The 19,685-nt window shown below is 19.1% G+C and overlaps 8 protein-coding genes across 8 annotated transcripts in view; 5 read left to right on the top strand and 3 right to left on the bottom strand.

Moving 5' to 3' along the window:
* Positions 1-427: 427 nt before the first annotated feature.
* PADL01_0720100 (PelOta protein homologue, putative) lies at positions 428-1,639 on the top strand (the record flags this gene model as incomplete). Its single annotated transcript, XM_028681239.1, has 1 exon — positions 428-1,639. One exon carries the CDS (start codon positions 428-430, stop codon positions 1,637-1,639), a length of 1,212 nt encoding a protein of 403 aa, XP_028537636.1.
* A 1,114-nt stretch (positions 1,640-2,753) lies between these two features.
* PADL01_0720200 (rhoptry-associated leucine zipper-like protein 1) lies at positions 2,754-5,009 on the top strand (the record flags this gene model as incomplete). The annotated part of the gene is made up of 1 exon (XM_028681240.1): positions 2,754-5,009. The coding sequence occupies one exon, from the start codon at positions 2,754-2,756 to the stop codon at positions 5,007-5,009; it is 2,256 nt and encodes a 751-aa protein (XP_028537637.1).
* Positions 5,010-5,764: 755 nt separating this feature from the next.
* On the bottom strand, positions 5,765-9,274 carry PADL01_0720300 (ubiquitin carboxyl-terminal hydrolase, putative; the record flags this gene model as incomplete). The annotated part of the gene is made up of 1 exon (XM_028681241.1): positions 5,765-9,274. One exon carries the CDS (start codon positions 9,272-9,274, stop codon positions 5,765-5,767), a length of 3,510 nt encoding a protein of 1,169 aa, XP_028537638.1.
* A 1,518-nt stretch (positions 9,275-10,792) lies between these two features.
* PADL01_0720400 (GTP-binding protein, putative) lies at positions 10,793-12,243 on the top strand (the record flags this gene model as incomplete). Its single annotated transcript, XM_028681242.1, has 3 exons — positions 10,793-10,842; positions 11,011-11,057; positions 11,159-12,243. 3 exons carry the CDS (start codon positions 10,793-10,795, stop codon positions 12,241-12,243), a joined length of 1,182 nt encoding a protein of 393 aa, XP_028537639.1.
* Positions 12,244-12,717: 474 nt separating this feature from the next.
* On the bottom strand, positions 12,718-13,872 carry PADL01_0720500 (cell cycle control protein cwf15, putative; the record flags this gene model as incomplete). The annotated part of the gene is made up of 2 exons (XM_028681243.1): positions 12,718-13,571; positions 13,818-13,872. The coding sequence occupies 2 exons, from the start codon at positions 13,870-13,872 to the stop codon at positions 12,718-12,720; spliced, it is 909 nt and encodes a 302-aa protein (XP_028537640.1).
* An 859-nt stretch (positions 13,873-14,731) lies between these two features.
* Positions 14,732-16,489, bottom strand: PADL01_0720600 (nucleolar rRNA processing protein, putative; the record flags this gene model as incomplete). The annotated part of the gene is made up of 1 exon (XM_028681244.1): positions 14,732-16,489. One exon carries the CDS (start codon positions 16,487-16,489, stop codon positions 14,732-14,734), a length of 1,758 nt encoding a protein of 585 aa, XP_028537641.1.
* A 1,168-nt stretch (positions 16,490-17,657) lies between these two features.
* Positions 17,658-18,114, top strand: PADL01_0720700 (conserved Plasmodium protein, unknown function; the record flags this gene model as incomplete). Its single annotated transcript, XM_028681245.1, has 2 exons — positions 17,658-17,740; positions 17,958-18,114. The coding sequence occupies 2 exons, from the start codon at positions 17,658-17,660 to the stop codon at positions 18,112-18,114; spliced, it is 240 nt and encodes a 79-aa protein (XP_028537642.1).
* Positions 18,115-19,035: 921 nt separating this feature from the next.
* PADL01_0720800 (conserved Plasmodium protein, unknown function) overlaps positions 19,036-19,685 on the top strand; it is a gene marked incomplete at both ends in the record, with an annotated part of 1,758 nt that continues 1,108 nt past the window's right edge. The window contains one exon of the mRNA XM_028681246.1: positions 19,036-19,685. This exon is cut by the window's right edge and continues 1,108 nt beyond it. Coding sequence (XP_028537643.1) covers positions 19,036-19,685 — 650 coding nt within the window.

Here is a 19,685-nt window from a genome sequence, read left to right on the forward strand (position 1 = left end):
TATATGTATGTATAATGTATTTTCTTCTTATTTTGTTTATATATATATATTTTTTTTTTTTTTAACTTCTGCCCTATATATCAAAGTGATGATTTATTAGGATGAATAAAAAATTATTAAAATAAATAAATATTTTAAAAATTATTACTACTGAAAATAAAAAATATAACATATATATATATATATATATATTTATTTATTTATTTATTTATTTCAATGTATCGTGATTGTGAAATATAATTTTAAAAAATAAAATATATATAATATAATGGGTAAAAAATATAGGATGATATTTATATATAAAAAATGAAATAACGACCCCAATATATTACTTTATTATTTTATTTTATTTATTTGTATGTATTCAATATAAATATAAATATATATATATATATTTATTTATATAACATTTGTCATTTAGAAAAGAATGAAGTTATTATATAGAAAGCGTGATAACGATAAGATGATTATCGGTTTAATTACAGAAGAGGATGATGATTTGTGGGGAGTGTATAATTTGTTAAGTTTAAATGATGAAATAGAATCTTTTACTTCAAGAAAGGTTCAGAAAGATATTGGTAATAATTCTTATGTAACTGAAATAAGAAAGTTGATGTTAACATTGTGTATTACTAAGATTGATTTTGATTGTGAAAATAATAGTTTAAGAGTATCAGGAAAAAATGTAAAAGTAAATGAATATGTTAAGATTGGTCAGTATCATACATTTGATATAGGTGTTAATGATAAAATAAAAATTATGAAAAAGAACTGGGATCATATATATAGAGAAAAATTAGAAGAATGTACTAATATAAAGAATAATTGTGAAATTGCTATTTTATTAATTGATTGTGGTCGTGCTAATATGTATTTACTTACACAACAATTATATAAAACAATATTTAGTATTAATAAGATAATACATAAGAAAAAAGACAAAAATAATTCGCCGTCATATAAAAAATCATTAGAAAGTTTTTTTAATAATGTCATAAAAAATTTATATTCAAGTATTAATTTTGAGAAAATAAAATGTCTGGTTTTAGGTGGTCCTGGTTTTTTTAAAAATGATTTTTTTACTTATCTGTATGAAAAATCAGATATGAAGAATGATAAGAATATTCTCACATTAAAAAATAAATTTTTAATTGTAAAAACATCGAATATTTTTAAAAATTCTTTAAATGAAATATTAAATGATGAAAATATGAAAAAACAAATTTTAAATTTGAAAGTGGTATCAAATGTGGATATTTTAAATAAATTTTATAAAATTTTTGAAAAAGATGAAGACAAAATTTGTTATGGTCCTGATGAAGTGAAATATGCATCGAAAATAAATGCTATAGATTCATTATTAATAACTGATAAAACATTTAGAAGTTGTGATGTTAAAACTAGAAAGGAATATGTTCAGGTAGTACAGCATGTAAAAAATACAGGAGGAAAAGTTTATATTTTTTCAGATAATCATACATCAGGTGAACAATTAAATTCTTTAACAGGTATTGCAGCTATATTAAAGTTTCCTATTTTTTATGATATTCATAAGGGAGATGATAAGGGACAATATATAAAAGAAGATCATATTAAAAGGGAAGATACACAAAAAGGTGAGTATATGAAAAATATATGAATGAGAAAATAAAAAGTATAATAACAAATGATGCGCATATTATTTGCTTCACATAAAAATTATTACATTAATAATAATAATGGTTTGAAAAAAGACAGAACATAATTATATCTCTGACAATTTTATATAGATATAACAAGGTGGTTATATTATAAATATATAAAAATAATTGTTAATAATATGTGTAATTTTTTTTTATTATTTTTTAACACACATATATATGTATATGTATATATGTTTAATCTTATATTATTTTGTTTTTAAACAAAAAATACATGGTTATTATTTTATCATTTTTTTTTATTTTATTTGTTTTTGTATTTTTAAAAATATATACATATATACATATATACATATATATATATATATATATATATATATATATATATATATATATATATATACATATATTTGTTTATGTATTTATTATTTTATAATTTTTTTTTTTGTATATATAGTTTCGAGTTAAAATATTAACCCTTCTTTCCACGTCTTACTCATGATATTGTTTAATATTTTTCAGTCGACCTTTTTTTATTTTTATATTTTTAATATATCGTATAAATTTTAAATAATCCTAATTTTTTTTTTTTTTTTTTTTTAAACTTTTATAAGAACAAAATAAGTGTGTGCACGTGTAACCACAAATCCAGTGCACAACAGTGCTTATTTTATATTCTATTAAAAAATAAAAATATTCATAAGTAAAATAAATAAAAATATGTTTTTATATATACATATTTTATGTATATGTATGTATTGCATATATTCTCCTTATTATTTATATAGAAAATTTTGATTATTAGGAAGAAAAAAAAAAAATAAAAAATAAAAAAAAAATAATCATGTGAATCACTTAGATTTATTCAGGTGAATGTTCCATTTTTCAATATATTATAAATTATGTATTAATATGTAAACGTTATAAGAACACTATAATATATATATATATATGTGTATATACTTGTAGGTTCTATTTATATATAAATAAATATATGTATATGTATATATATATTAGTGTACACATTTAGGAAATAATAAAAAAAAAAAAAAAAAATCCACTTGAAACTTGAAGTGTCTATTTTTATGCTTTATAAAATACAAGAATATAAAAATGAATTTTTTTTTTTTTTTTATTATAGTTTACTGTTTTATTAGTTCATTTTACTTGATAAAATCATCTCCCAATGATAGAAATAAAATAAATAAAAATAATATACCCGTTCAACGTGGCACACCAAATTTAAAAGATATAAATGTACATAATGTTGAAAAAAAGACAAATATAGAAAGTGTAAATAATAATAAAAATAATAAAACATGTTCTAGAAATTTAAATGCGAACAATGTAGATAATGCCATACAAACAGGGGTAAATAAAAAAGGGGAAACCAAAAATGAAGAGGTTAAAAAGGTTGAGAAGGATAATGATGAAAAGGAAGAGGATGAATATGAAGAGGATGAAATGAAAGAAGATGAAATGAAAGAAGATGAAATGAAAGAAGATGAAATGAAAGAAGATGAAAATGAAGAAGATGAAATGAAAGATGATGAAGAAAATGAAGATAATAAAAATAATAAAAGTAATAAAAGTAATAAAAATGATTATAGTGAGAAAAAGAATGTCAAGGTTGAAGTAACTTCAGAAAAAAAAAATAAAGAATTACAAGAAGAAAAAAAAGAATTGAAAAAAATGAATGAAAAAAATACAAACAAAGAAGAAATAAAAAATAAGAATAAAGAGAATACTTTCGATTTTTATAAAAATCTAAACAGTTCATTCAATCAAAATAAAAACATGAACAATAATAATAATAATAATAAAACATTTATTGAGAAGAAAGAAGAATCTATAGACATGAAGAAGCCACATTGTTCAAATAACAATAAAATGTGTAACTACAACAATATGAATAATCATATGTCAACAAATAAAAATAACAATCAAATATTTCAAGAAAACAAAAAAGATGTAAATAAATCTGTAGATAATTTAAAAAATGAAGAAAATGATAATAAAAAGAATGAAGAAAATGATAATAAAAAGATTGATGACAATTTTAATGAAGAAAATATATATGAAGAAAGAAATCAAAAAATATTACTTATCCATTTATTAAAGAATATAAAAGAATTATTAAACAGACAAAGACAAAACTTTAATAATTTCTTATCATTCTTAAGTGAAAATTATCAGAGTTATGAAAAATTTAACAAATCACAAAAATATAAAAATAATCAAAATTATATGGATAAGTTAAATGAGCAAGGGGAATTGAAAAATGTTACTGTAACAAGTCATTCTTTTTTGGACATGAGCAAACAAGTGAATGATAAGAAGAATAAAAATGGTGTATTTGTAAATCTGATGAGTGATCAAAATGAAGATGGTGATGACACAAATAAAGGTGATGACACAAATAATGGAGATGACACAAATAATGGAGATGACACAAATAATGGTGATGACACAAATAATGGTGATGACACAAATAAAGATGATGACACCAATAAAGATGATGACACAAATAAAAATGATGACACAAATAAAGATGATGACAGTGGAAAAAAATCACGCGACATATCAGATATTAAAAACATTATAGATAGCATACTCCAATCTGATGATATAACTGATGAACAAAAAAAATACTTAGAGATCATTAAAAAAATATTAGATTTAGAAGAGGATGTATTAAATAAAGAAAAGGAACAATTAAAATTAAACAAAAATATTATTGAAGTATTAATGGGTAAATCAGATGAATTAAGAAATATAGCTGTAACATTAAAAAATGGAAATGGTGAAAATGAAAGTTCTCAACGTGTCGATTTAGCACAAAATATTGTATCAAATTTATTAAATTTTTCAGTTCAATTAAAAAATACTGGTAATATAGTTTATAATAATATACAAGGACAAGGAGAATTATTACAATCTATTGAAAAAAATATTGATCAAGCTGAAAATGATCTTAAAAAAAGTGCTACCGTTAATACTACATTTATACCTAAAAATATAACAAATATAGAACAAAATGATCAAGAAACACAAACTGATGATGATATAAACGATTCTGATGTAGATGAAAATGATATGAATGATAATAATAAATGTCATATGTATAAACAAAATAACTGTTCAATGAAAAGAAAAAATAATTGTAAGAAATATTTCTTAAATTCACATTATAATAATTTTATATGTAACAAACAAAAAAAATATAATAAAAATAATATAGAAAATAAACAAAAAGATAACAAAAAATTTAAATTAAACGAATCCATGAAAAATCATTTCTATAACATTTTTATTAAAGAAACGGTTATGTTGAAAAAATTATACAAGGTTTTATTTGAGCTTTTTTAAAATAAAATAAAATAAAAAAAAAAAAAAAAAAATAAAATAAAATAAAATAAAATAATAAATTTCTTTTTGTTAATTAAGGGCAATTTTTTTTTTTTTTTTTTTTTTTTTTTTTTTAAATAAATTGTCTTCACGTGGAGAAAGGTTCCCATAAAAATAAAAAAATATATAGCACACATAACATATATGTGTGTTCATATATATATATGTATATATTTTTTTATGTGCAGCTTTTAATTTTTAATTCAAAAAATATAGAAAAATTATAGAGGGAACAAAAAAAAAAAAAAAAAAATAAGCCATTATGAAAACATATTACTTTGTTAATTTTTATGCATAAATATATATACACCTTTTATTTAATATATATAATTATATATTATAATATATTTAAAGATTTTTCAAATATGTACACATATATATATATATATATATATATATAAAGGACATAATATTTTGTGTATATAATATTTTTTTTTTTTTTTTTTTTTTTTAATTTTTGTTTAATATTTGTTTAATATTTGTTTAATTTTTGTTTTTTTATAATTTCACAAACGTTAAATTAAAGAAAAAAATTGTTAATATAAAAATGGTATACCATATAAAAAAAAAAACATATGGTATTTTACATATGACATGATTAAGAATTATGTATAAAGGAAATAAAAACATGACTGTAATGAAAATATATAAATATATAAAAATATATATATATATAAATATATATATATATATATATTTTTTTTATTTTTTGTGTGTTACAAATTTGCTAGTAAGTCATCTACTTGCTGTTGCAACTGTTTTATGGTTTGATCCAGGTTGTATATTTTTTTTAGGTCTTTATCCACCTTTTCTTTATTTATATTTTTATTTGAATAATTATTTATGTTATTATTTTTTTTCTGTAGAATAATATTATTATTTATATTTCTATAAAATTTGATTTTTTCTTGTAAAGAATTTTTTAAATTATTTTTTTTTTTTATAGAATTAGCTAGATATGTAGATAATAAATTAATTTTATTATTTTGGATTTGTAGTTCTAATATCTTATCTGTAATATTTTTCATAATATTTTTTGGATGTTCAAGTTTATTTAAATAAATATATTGAAGTTCTATTAAAATATTATTATATATATTAGATTCATGTGATAATTGTGAATATAATATATATAATAATTCATTTTTTAAATTATCATTTATGTATATATCATTAGTAAATATATCATATATTTTATTATAAATATTTTTATTATAATCATATAATGGATATTCCTGATCATCTAGAAGTGTAAAATCGTCAATATAATTATTATCATAATATAAAAGATGCAAAGGTTTTTTTTCTTTTTTTTTCTTTTCATTTGTATGTATATAATAATACGATTGCTTTGAATAATGATCATTATTATGAATAATTTTATTTTTACTTTTATTTTTATTACTACTATGAATATTACTATATTTGTTTTTATAAAAATCATCATAAGAATTTTCAGAATGTAGTATAGTAATATCTTCTAAATTCTTATGTATTCTTTCTTCAATATATGTATCTAATATATAATTCCATATCTTCTTTGTCTTCATATTAATACAATAGTGATGATTAAACTGAGAACTATGCATCTGAGCATGACGTTTTTGATACCTTCCACACCCAACATTAGAACATATCAAACATAACCATATATCATCAACATTATTACAGTTTTTACATTTTAATTTATTAAACATGTTGTTTAAAGATAATACTTTTAATATAACATCTTCTCTTTTTTTTAAGAATATCTTAAAGGAATGTTTATTTGTACGTTTGTTTTTATGGTTCAAATGGTTATTTGGAATTAAAGCACAAAGGTTATGAGATTTTTCATCACATTGATTTGTTTTATCACTTTGATTTGTTTTATCACATTGATTTGTTTTATCACAATGATTTATTTTATCAGTTTGATTTGTTTTATCACATTGATTTATTTTATCTGTTTGATTTATCTTATCACTTTCATTTATTTCATCATTATAATATTTTTCATTTTCTTCATTTTTCCCACCTAACATATTATCCTTTGAAAGAAAAAACCATTTTTCAAGATAACCAACAAATTGCTGTTGATTTAAATTTTGTGTTTTTAAAATATCACAGTAGTCACTATTAAACAATTTGCAAGAAATGTCATAAAAAAATATGAGCGTACATACATTACATGACAAATTAATATAATCATGATAATTATTGTTTCTTTTTTTATTAATACATAATTTTTTATTTCTTGTCAAGAGAAGAAATATATCATTATCAAATAATTCCATACATAATAAACATGTAGAAATGCAAACTTTGGTATCTATAATAATACTTTTTATAAAATTTTCATATTTATTAATATTAAAAAGTTGTGAAGAATAAATATGTTCATTCATATTTCTCTTTTTGATACTTGTGTTAAGGTATTTGCAGGGAATATCCTTATCAGCACATGCCATATGGACATTACCACACATAAAATTAGATATATCGTCAGACATACCATCAGATATACCATCAGACATACCATCAGATATACCATCAGACATACCATCAGATATACCATCAGACATACCATCATATATACCATCAGATATATTATCATACACATTTTTGTTCAACATGAACTGTCTAGTCGATTCATTTGTAGCCACATGTTCCATATTCTCTTTATCATTTAATATATAATATATCAAATTTACAAATGCACAATATATATACCAGTTGTCATAAAAATTTTTTACTTTTTTCTCTGATACCTTTCTACACTTAAAGGCACTTAAATTTCTACAATGGAATTTTTTATAAAACATATCAGCATATATTTGTGTCTTGAAAAATATAAGGATCGAATAGGTATGAATTTTTTTTTTTTTTTTTAAGTTTTTTTTTATATTATGATACATTTTGTTATATGAGGACAAGATTTTATCTGTGTAAAGAAAATCATAATAATTTAAAGAATTATTTTTTTGGTAACAATCATAAGTATTCCCATTTATATTATTATTATTATTATTATTAATGTCATTATTTACAGTTAATAAATCCAAAACATTTTGATTATACATATAATTATCTTTCAGATTATCCTTTACACATGTATTTAATAATTTTTTTTCTTCTTCCTTTAAAGACACATTTTTCAACGAGTCTTCATATAAATATGATCCAGAACTTATAGAACTATCATCCATATGATCAAAGGAATATAAATGATCATCATAAATATTATCATGTGTATAAATATTTTTCCTATAAAATTTTTCTTTTTTTTCCACATGAGTAAATTTATTATAATTTTTATTATTCAACTTGCATAATTCTATATTTTCTATATATGTGTTACTTTCATCTTTTAAATTATTTACTTTTTGTTTGCATTTACTTTGAGATTTGGTATTGATATTATATGTATTCATTTGTGAGTCCCCATTTGTATTTTCTGTCTTTTTTTTTTTTATATCTCCATCGATATCATTTTTTTTAATCTTATCAATACAACAACTACTACAATTATTATAATAATTATTATTATTATTAATATTATTATTTTTTTTTTTATTATTGAATTTTTTTTTTTTTTTTTTTTTTTTCTTTTTCTTAAGAAAGTTTAAATAACCTCTTAACTTAAATATTTTGATGTGCACAATAAAATTTATAAAATCTTGTATCAATAAAAAGAATTCATAAAATGGATAATATGTTGGTAAGGACAGTATAAGTAATATATGAGAACGATGTAACGGAAGATTGATCATATCAACAGATATATCATCTATATTATTAGATGATGAATGAACATTATATTCTTCAACAGTATGTTTTTCTTTTTTATATACATTATGTATATTTTTATTTTTTTGTTTGTTATCATTACATTTTGATTGATCTTCTTCATATTCATCAATTAAATATAAATCACAATTTTTGGTATCTTTAATATATAACTGTAACAAATTACAAGTATAAAATTGTATAATATCTTTTCTAAGATAAGAATTATAAATATAATTATAATTATAATCATTAATATATTCTTTATAATCTTTATTTTCATCATCAATTATTTTATGTATATATTTTGGCATGTCTGAATCCAAACATTTTTTAATACTTTGCTCAACTGCTTTTTCAAGTTTGTTTCCATTCTGATCATAAATATTTTCGAATACATTCAGCGAGCGTTTTACCTTTTGCAGACTATCATCGCTGTATACAATTAAATGAAACATTTTTAAAAAAAAAAAAAAAAAAAAAAAAAATACACATATATATATATATATATATATATATACATATATATATGTAATATATTTTTTATGGGAATGTCAAATTTTTACATTTAAATATCGTCACACTTATAAAAAAAAATATTATATTTGAATGAAGAGAAATAATATTTATGTAATAATTATATTTTAAATATATATATATATATATTTATTCACATAACATATATATAATATAATGTGCATATATTATATGCACATATTATATATTTACGTATGTAGACGTTTAATTTTTAATTTATTCCTTTTCCTTTTTTTTTTTCCTTTTTTTTTTTTGAAAAATCGGGGATCTGTTCTTATCCTTATAAATATTTTTTAAAATTCATTTCTTCCATTTCTTTTTAATTTACGTTTTATTATATATAAATAAGAATATAGACCTAACTCCTCTTTCCATCATAATATTGTTATAAATAAAAATATAATCAAATGTAAAAAAATTTTATTTTCTTTTTAAGTTTATTAAATATATTTATCTGTTATTATATATACCTTTTTTTTTTTTTTCTTTCTTTTTAATTTAATTTAATTTAATTTAATTTAATATAAAAAAGAAAACCAAAAAAAAAAAAAAAAAAGAAGGATAAGTTCAAACTCTATGTTGCTTTAAATAAAAAAAAAAAAAAAAAAAAAAAAAAAAAAAAAAAAAATATGAAAATAAAGAAATTACATATTTCATTTAAAAATAAAAAAAAAATAAAAATAACGGACGAAAAAAGGAAAGAAAAATAAAATTTTCTTTTTCTTTTTATATATTATTCTCAAATGGTTTCTTTTGATAAATATTAATATTTCAAAAATTGTAAATATAAAAAAAAAAAGAAAAAAAAAAAAAGAAGGTTGGGGGTAAATATATATCTTTTTGAGAACATATGTATGTAATATATTAAATATATAATAAAATAGGAATATTTTATATATATAAATAATATATGTCGTCCTTTCATTTCAATATGTATATATATATATATATATATATATATATATATATCTATTAGAAAAAATATAATTATATTACATTCATTATATATTCATGTATATTATATTATATATGTATATATATTTATATATAAAGATACATAAAAAAATATATTATTAAATATAATAAATATATACCCATTCTTCTCATTCTATTTTTATTATCATAATTTAAACAAATTTCTTTTCTTTTCTTTTTTTTTTTTTTGTTTTGAAAAACTGAACCTACATTTATAAACTACAAAAATAGATCTTATTTTATTTATTTATTTTTTAAGCTGAAAAAAAAAAATATATATATATATATATAAAGGGAATATATAAATAACATAAAAAGAAAATTGTTATAAAGTAATATTTTTTAATACTTAAAATATTGTATTATTATTATTGTACATCATAATAAATATATTATATATATATATTTATACATTTAAAATATTTTTTTGTGAATATAATATTTTTAAGTGATATATATAAAGAATGGCTCCAAAAAAAAAGGAGGAAGAGCCCCCAAAGATACTCTTAGGAAGGTAAAGGAAAATAAAATATTAAGAGAATAATAATAATAAAATATATATATATATATAATGTATATCTTCTTGTTATTATATATTGCTCAATATACGATATTAAAATATAGATACCTTTTTTTTTCATAAAATTTTTTTTTTTTTTTTTTTTTTTTTTTTTTTCTTTAGACCTAAGAATACGTTGAAGATGGGTTTAGTGGGTTTACCCAATGTGGGTAAGTACAAAAAAATAAAATATTACATATATGTTTATTAAATGAATATTATTTTATTATTTTATTTTATTTTATTTTTATTTTTTTTTTTTGATTATTAGGAAAATCGACTACTTTCAATGTGCTAACCAAATTAAATATCCCTGCTGAGAATTATCCCTTTTGTACAATAGATCCACATGAAGCTAAGGTGACAGTAGAAGATGAAAGATTTGAATGGCTAGTTAAACATTTTAATCCCAAAAGTAATGTGCATGCATATTTATCAATTTTTGATATTGCCGGATTAGTAAAGAATGCTCATTTAGGTGAAGGTTTAGGAAATAATTTTTTATCCAACATTGCAGCTGTAGATGGTATATATCATGTTGTTAGAGCATTTGAAAATGAAGATATTATTCACACTGAAGGTAATATTAATCCTGTACGTGATTTAGATATAATAAATTCAGAATTAATTTATAAAGATATATCCCATTGTGAAAAGAATTTAGAAGAAGTAACAAAAGTTTTAAATAGAAATAAAAAAGATAAAATAAAACAAAATGAACATGATGTTTTGACTGCTGTATTAAATTATTTAAAAGAACATAAGTGGATTAAAGATGGTACTTGGAAAAGTAATGAAATAGAAGTTATAAATGAATATAATTTTTTAACTGCAAAACCAGTTGTATATCTTGTTAATATGAGTGAAGCCGATTTTATAAGACAAAAAAATAAATATCTAGCTAAAATTTATAATTGGGTACAAGAAAAAAATAAAGGTACCATTATACCTTATTCAGCTGAAGTGGAACAAAAAATTCTTTCAATGGATGAAGAAGAAAAAAAACAATATTTCCAAACAAATAATATTAAACAAAGTATGCTAAATAAAATAATTAAAACAGGATATTATGAAATCAATTTAATACATTTTTTTACATGTGGTCATGATGAAGTGAAATGCTGGACTATCAGGAAAGGAACAAAAGCTCCACAAGCAGCAGGTGTTATTCATACTGATTTTGAAAAAGGTTTTATATGTGCAGAGGTCTATAAATATACAGATCTTGTTGAATATAAATCAGAAGGAGAAGTTAAAGCTAATGGAAAATATTTACAAAAAGGTAAAGATTATGTGGTTGAAGATGGAGATATTATCTTTTTCAAATTTAATGTATCATCAGGAGGAAAAAAATAAATTACATAATATATAAATTCATAAATTTTTAAATATTATAAATATTATATTATATCATTACTAAAAATATATCAAATTATTTACATATATATATTATATATATATATATATGTTATTTTTTTATTTTATTTTTTTTTTTTTCATATTGTGATAATTGTCCTATGGAGACATTATTTATTTTTTATATCACGTACATGATTGTCTTCTTTATTATAATTTTTATTTTTTTTTAAGCCAATTAACATTTAAAAAATTTTACATTTATTAAATAAATAAATATATATATATATATATATATATATTAGGTTTACCCATGGGGGTGAACCTTTCAAAGGGTTATAAGAGGAACGAAAAAAAAAAAAAATATAATATAATAAAAATAAATCAAATCAAATAAATATATAAATATAAACATATCATAAAACATGTGTACTCCCCTTTGGATGGTAATTATTTTCTTTTCTTTTTTTTTTTCTAATGAATATATTTAAATAAAAACTTCTTGTGAAAGGAACTACGTACAGTATCATTAATATATGATGGTGTTTTTTTTTCTTTTTTCTCACAAGTATTTCTAAAGATAGCATCATCTGTCCATTTTCTTTTTTTTGTATTCACTTCATCATTATCACTACTATCTTCTAAATTAATTAATGGGTTATTAGTTAGGACATTATTTTTTTTTTTTTTTAAAAGTTCTTGTTCTTCTTTTTCTTTTTTAAGTTTTTCCATCCTTTCTCTTTTTAAATTTTCAAGTTCTCTTAGTAGTTCTTTTTCTTCTTCATCAGATTCGTTATCTTCACTTGAATTATTATCACTTGAATTATTATCACTTGAGTTATTATCACTTGAGTTATTATCACTTGAGTTATTATCACTTGAGTTATTATCACTTGAATTATTATCTCTTGCATTATTATCACTTGAGTTATTATCACTTAAATTATTATCACTCATATCATCTTCCGACATATCATGTTTGACTTTCCTTTTTTTAACATTTCTTTTATTCTTCATTTTTAATTTTTCATTTTTTTTGTTTTTCTTTTTAGATTTTTTTGTCCATTCATCTCCAATAACATCATCTTCATCTTCTGGAAATGGATTTTTAAAATCATGATTTGTCAATTTTTTTATATTTTCTATGGCTAGTAATTTATTACCTTTAACGTTTTCTTTATTGTTTTTATTTTCTAGTTGTATTAAATTATTTTTAATCATATTTTTATCTTCTACATAGTCACTTAAATCTCTTGTTTTCATTTTTAGGTGTCCTGGCAAATCTCGACTGCAGACTTTGAGTGTCTGACTAACCTTTCGATTCCCTCCTATAAGAAAATAAAACATTATCAATATTAAGCATATTATAAATATCAATAATATATTATGATGTTATTATATAAAATAATAATTTCTTTGAGCAGTAAAAAAAAAAAAAAAGAAAAAGAATAACATATATATATTGTGTTCTAAATGAATAGCAACATTTTTAAAAATAAACACATATATTAAATATATATATATATATATATATATTTTTATTTTTATGTTTATATTTATTTATTTATTATTACCTTGATTATCACCTCCTATGGCATTATACCACGTTGGACGATGTGCTGTCGTCATGATCTTTTATTTATAAAATATAACAAATAAAAAAATATAAAAAATAAATCTTAAAAAATTACTTTATTATATTTACTTAATAAAAGTCTTCCAAGGAAATATTATATATATATATTATATATATATAAATCATAACGAAATTAATAATATATATATAGTAACATTTACATATTTTATAAATTATATTATTTATATATTTATTATTATAAAATAAAAGTATTTTAATTTATTTTATTTATATTATTTTAATTTTTTTTTTTTTTTTTTTTTCCCCCAAATATCAATAATTAATGGTACAAAATGACGGTTGAAATAAAAAAAAAAAAAAAAAAAAAAATTTATATAATGAAAAATATTCCTTTTTGAATTTATATTTATATATATATATATATATATATATATAATTTTTTAAAAAATGAATTAAAGTTTTTTTTTAATAAATTTTAATTATAGAATATAAAAAATAATAATAATAAATAAAAATAATACATATATATAATATATATATATATATTATATATATCATATATTTTATATATGTGGAAGATAATGTATAATTTTTTAATTCTAAGAAAATATTTTAATAATAAAAAAAGAAAACTATATATAAACAAAAAATAAATAAAAAATAATATATATATATATATTTCCCTATATTTTAATTATTTGTTTTGTCAAAGTACATATATATATATATATATATATATATATATATATAATATGTATTTATTACAAAAAAGTGTTATTTTTATCCTTGTGGATATATTTTTTTTTTTTTTTTTTTTTTTTATTTTTTCTTGATTTATTTAATCCGTTTCTTGTTCAGATTGTTTGTGCATAACATTTATATTTTTTTTATTTATTTTATTTTTTTTTTCTTATTTGCTTTTTTTTTATTATGATAAAAAGAATTATTATTATTATTTCCCTTTTGGATGTTTTTTTTATTAAAAGAATTTGTATAATTTTTTTGTTCATTATGTTTTAGAATATATGGGTTTATGTTTCCTATTTGGTTCGTATTAAATTTAATAGTATCTGCTGGTAATTTATCTAATAATAATTTAACTTCATTTTCTCTCACTTGTTTTTTTGTTTCATATGGGTTATTAAAGAATGTGTCTATATTAGCTATGCCTGCTCCTGGTACGAGAACAGTTTTTATTGAGTGTTTTAAACCTAAAGAGCAAATATCTTCAAAGGGTTGAAATGATATGGAATTAATTTGATCTCCATATACATTATGAGTTATATATAATTGTGGATTTGTAAAAAAATTATTATAAGTTCTAAAATGTGTATTCATTGAAAAGGCAACTAGAGATGTATCACTTATATCAATATTATTAATAATATTATGTGATTTATAGGATTTTATATATTCCATTTTTCTTATATCCCATAATTTATATGTTGAATCAACTGATGCTGTTATTAAATAATTATCATGAACACCTATAGAAGATATAGGTGTATGATGACAAAAAATATCACATAAACTTTTATCAACATTTGGAGACCATAAAGTTACATGTCCATTCTTATGACCTAAATATATTATAGCATCTTTTTTATTTTGTTTTATAATAGAACATGGTCCTCTTTTTGTTTTCTTTCTAGTTATAATATTTCCAACTGATATATCTTGATAAACTAATTCACCGAATTCACCTATTGATGTTAATAAAAAATGATAAGGTAGAAACACCATATTATATGTATATAATATATCCTTTATACAATTTATTTCCATTCCTGTATTGTCATATATATATATATACTTTTTTTGACTAATTGCAAACAGTTTGTAATTATGTAGTGTTGTATTACATCTAATCATTTCATCAACTTGAAATTCACATAAACTTTCTAAATTATGTGTATCTATTAAACTTACATGTCCTTTTACTCCTGTCATTAATAAATATTTCCCATTTCTTGTATACGTACAAGAATAAGGACCCATATTTAATTTCAAATCAAATACTTTTTTTTGAGTACCTACATCAGCTTTATCATAAATATATTTTTGGCTAGCTCGCCTATTTATATTACCTTCTTCATCCTCAGGTCCTAAAGAATTCACCCCATCCTGTTCATTTGTGTAATTCTGATGAGTATTAAAATCAAGTTCATTACGATGACAACTATTAATACTATTAATACCATTCATGTTATTATCATCATTATTTTGTGTTTCCATTTCTGTCGAATCTATCAATTGATCTTTTTTTTTTTTTTTTTTTTTTTTTTTTTTTGAAGATGAAGCATTGTGAACCCCTGGTTCATTCACAGAATTATATTTTATATATCCCTCTTTCAGAGGCATAAATTTTGTATTTGCCAATATTTTTTTTGAAGACAATATAGCTAGCTTTACATCTTTATTTAATTGATTTTTTAATTTCCTATTTTTAATATTTTTTGCATTAGGTAAATTTTGGGGTAAGTCATTTTTATCAACACACAAATAATCTATCCTTTTCGATGGATTCTTTATTCTTTCTTTTTTGATATTCTTATGAGCTTTGTATAATATTTTATTTACGTTCACTTTTATTTTTTCCTCCTTAATCTTTTCGGGTTCCACTTTTTGTTCTACAAAGAGGCTGCTCATTTTTTTAACATAATTAAAAAAAATAAAATAAAAAAAAAAATAATATAATTAATATATATAAAGCTGGATCATGTGATCAATTAATTTAAACATAATGATCTGGATAAATATAATGATACATTAAAGGTATATTCAAATATAAAATATATAGTAAATGTAAATAAATAATAAATAAATATATATATATATATATATATATATATATATATATATATATATATATGAACATATAAAAAGTTGCAAATATTTTAGGTATATATTATTTTCATTTTATATAAAATATCACAGTTATAAATATCTCTATATATATTTCTTTTTTCTTGAATTATATTTTAAAAAAAGGAAAACGTAAAATATATATAATATATATATATTTTATCTTATAAAAGGTTACAATATAATTATTTGTAAGAAAAAGAAATGCAAACAAAATAAACAAATTTTTTTAATTAAATATATATTATATTATTAAACAAATATATACATATATATATATATATATATTTATATTTATTTATTTATTATTTAATTTTTTTCTACATATAAAAAATATGAAACATTTTATTATAAAAATAAAATTACCCATTCGGAATTTCTTTCTTAAAATAAATATATAATTATCTATATAAATATATATATATATATAATATTTATAATATATATATATATATATATATATTTATATATACCTAACGTACAATTCTTTATATATTATATATATTATATATAAATCATATATGCACTAAAAATTTATATAAATTTTCAAAAAGAAAAAAAAAAAAAAAAATACAAATATATATACATATATATATTTGTTTATTTATTTAAAAAAATAATTTGCATATTTTTATAAATCACCAAATTAAAAAAAAAAAAACAAATACACAATAAAATATATATTTATATAATATATTATACATATAAAATGATATATAGTTTGGCACAATAGTATACATAAAAAATATTTTTTAACGTTGAAGGGAAATTTCATAAAATATTTATGTAAATTATATATTTATATATTTACAATTTAATATACATATTTGTGATTTATCATTATAATATGTACATTTATATGTGATAACTTATTCTTTAGTTCTATATATATATATATATATATATATATATTTTAGATTCATTATAAAATAAAATAAAAATAAAAATAAAAATGTCAAAAGCTGTATATTCTAAAATATGGATGAGTACAAATAACTTCCACACAAGGAGAAAATACGGATGGTTTAAAGTTTGGTAAGACCTAATAAAATAAAATAATAAAATTTGGTTGTGTATAAAATATATGTTCATCCAAAAAAATTTTTTTTTTTTTTGAAAAGAAATTAATCACCTGTTCATTATATATATATATATATATATATATATATATATATATATGTATTTATATACCTTTTATTATGTATATTATTATTTTAATTTTTTTTTTTATTTTTTTTTTTTTTTTAAATAGTTCTCGCTTTAGCCCATGGGTATACGTATGGGCAGTTTATGCCGTGTCTATTGTCTTTCCTATTTTTGACGATGAGTATAAGAAATTCTTAACCTTTGGAATATGGAAAGAAAGTGATGTTGGTTACAAAAAAAGTGCTCCTCAACCTTATAATTAAATATATTTTTTTATGTACAGTTAATAATTTCTAATTGAATGACAATATATCTTCTTTTCTTTTTTTTTAATACTATATCCTTACAAAGGTTTAAAAAAATAATTAACTATAAGTTTTATAATATTACATTATAAAATCACACGAGAGTTAATGTAAACAGATTTTTTCTTTACACATATTATTTTATGACTCATTATATATATATATATATATATATATATATATATATATACATATATATTTCCTTTTTTTTGTAAAATACCCAAGAGAGAAAAAAAAAAAAAAAAAAAAAAAAACACGTACCTATTGTGCGTATTAATTTATTTATATATATATATTTTTTTTTTATGTTTTTTTAAAATTATATAACTTATACAATTACAACATTCAATCTACTGTGTATATATTAAACTTTGAAATTTTTAATATTAAAAAAAATATATTTCTTAATATAAAATTATAAATAAATATTATACAATATGAATTAATTATTTGTGTACTGTTTATAATATATATAAGTAGCTAAGTTCACTGCATATATGTCTTATCAATTTTGTATCATATATCACCAAAACGGAAAACAAAATGAAAATGAAAATGAAAATAAAAATAAAAATAAATAAATAAATAATGTTAAATTAAATAAAATAATAAAATAAAAATACAACGTTGTCTAAACGATTAAGTAAAATATATATATAATTATATTTTGTCCAAACTAATACAGTGGTTTTTTTTATTTTTTATTTTTTTTTATTTTTTTTTTTTTTTTTTTTTTTTTTTTTTTTACATATATTTTTAAATTTAAGATTATGTTCTACACAGATATTAAAACATTATTTATACAAATTTATATACACCTTGTCAAATAATATATATATATATATATATATATATTTTTTTTTTTTTTTTTTGTATACCATGAGACTTTATTTGTTCCTACTTTTTTGTGTGTCACCATGTTTGTATACCTTATTTGTTCAGGTAAAGGGACATCAAGAATATCAAAAGGAAGTCGAAAAAATAAATATAAATGATAACAAAGAAAATTTTAGTATTCATGATTATTTATATAATATAAGAGATGAAGAAAACACAAAAGACAAATATCATAATAATTTGAAGGATAGTATAACAGACGATGATGAACATAGTACTACGCTCTTCCCAGATGCGGAAGAACTGTATACTTTTTTAACAACCGAAGAAATAAAAGGAAAGAATAGAAATATTTTTAATCACTTAAAAGGATCTGTAATTAAAAATAAAATGACAAAAACAACCTTTTTAGATTTATACAAGTCTGCAATGAATGTCTTTGATGTAGATGGATATACATTCTTATTAAATACCGTAATGCATAAACATTATAATGATCGTTTTATTGAAAAGGTTAAGAAAGTTAATATATTTACATCACACTGTGATGAAGGTGTAGTAGAACAAGAAAATGATGATACAATGAAAAAGAAAATGAAAAGAAAAAATAAATATAGATATGAAAATATAACTAACAAACGAAATAGACATATTAATAATTTACAGAATAATAATATAGTGGAATATCCTGG

Source organism: Plasmodium sp. gorilla clade G2 (genome assembly GCF_900097015.1).
Source record: "Plasmodium sp. gorilla clade G2 genome assembly, chromosome: 7".
NCBI lineage: Eukaryota > Apicomplexa > Aconoidasida > Haemosporida > Plasmodiidae > Plasmodium > Plasmodium adleri (nom. inval.).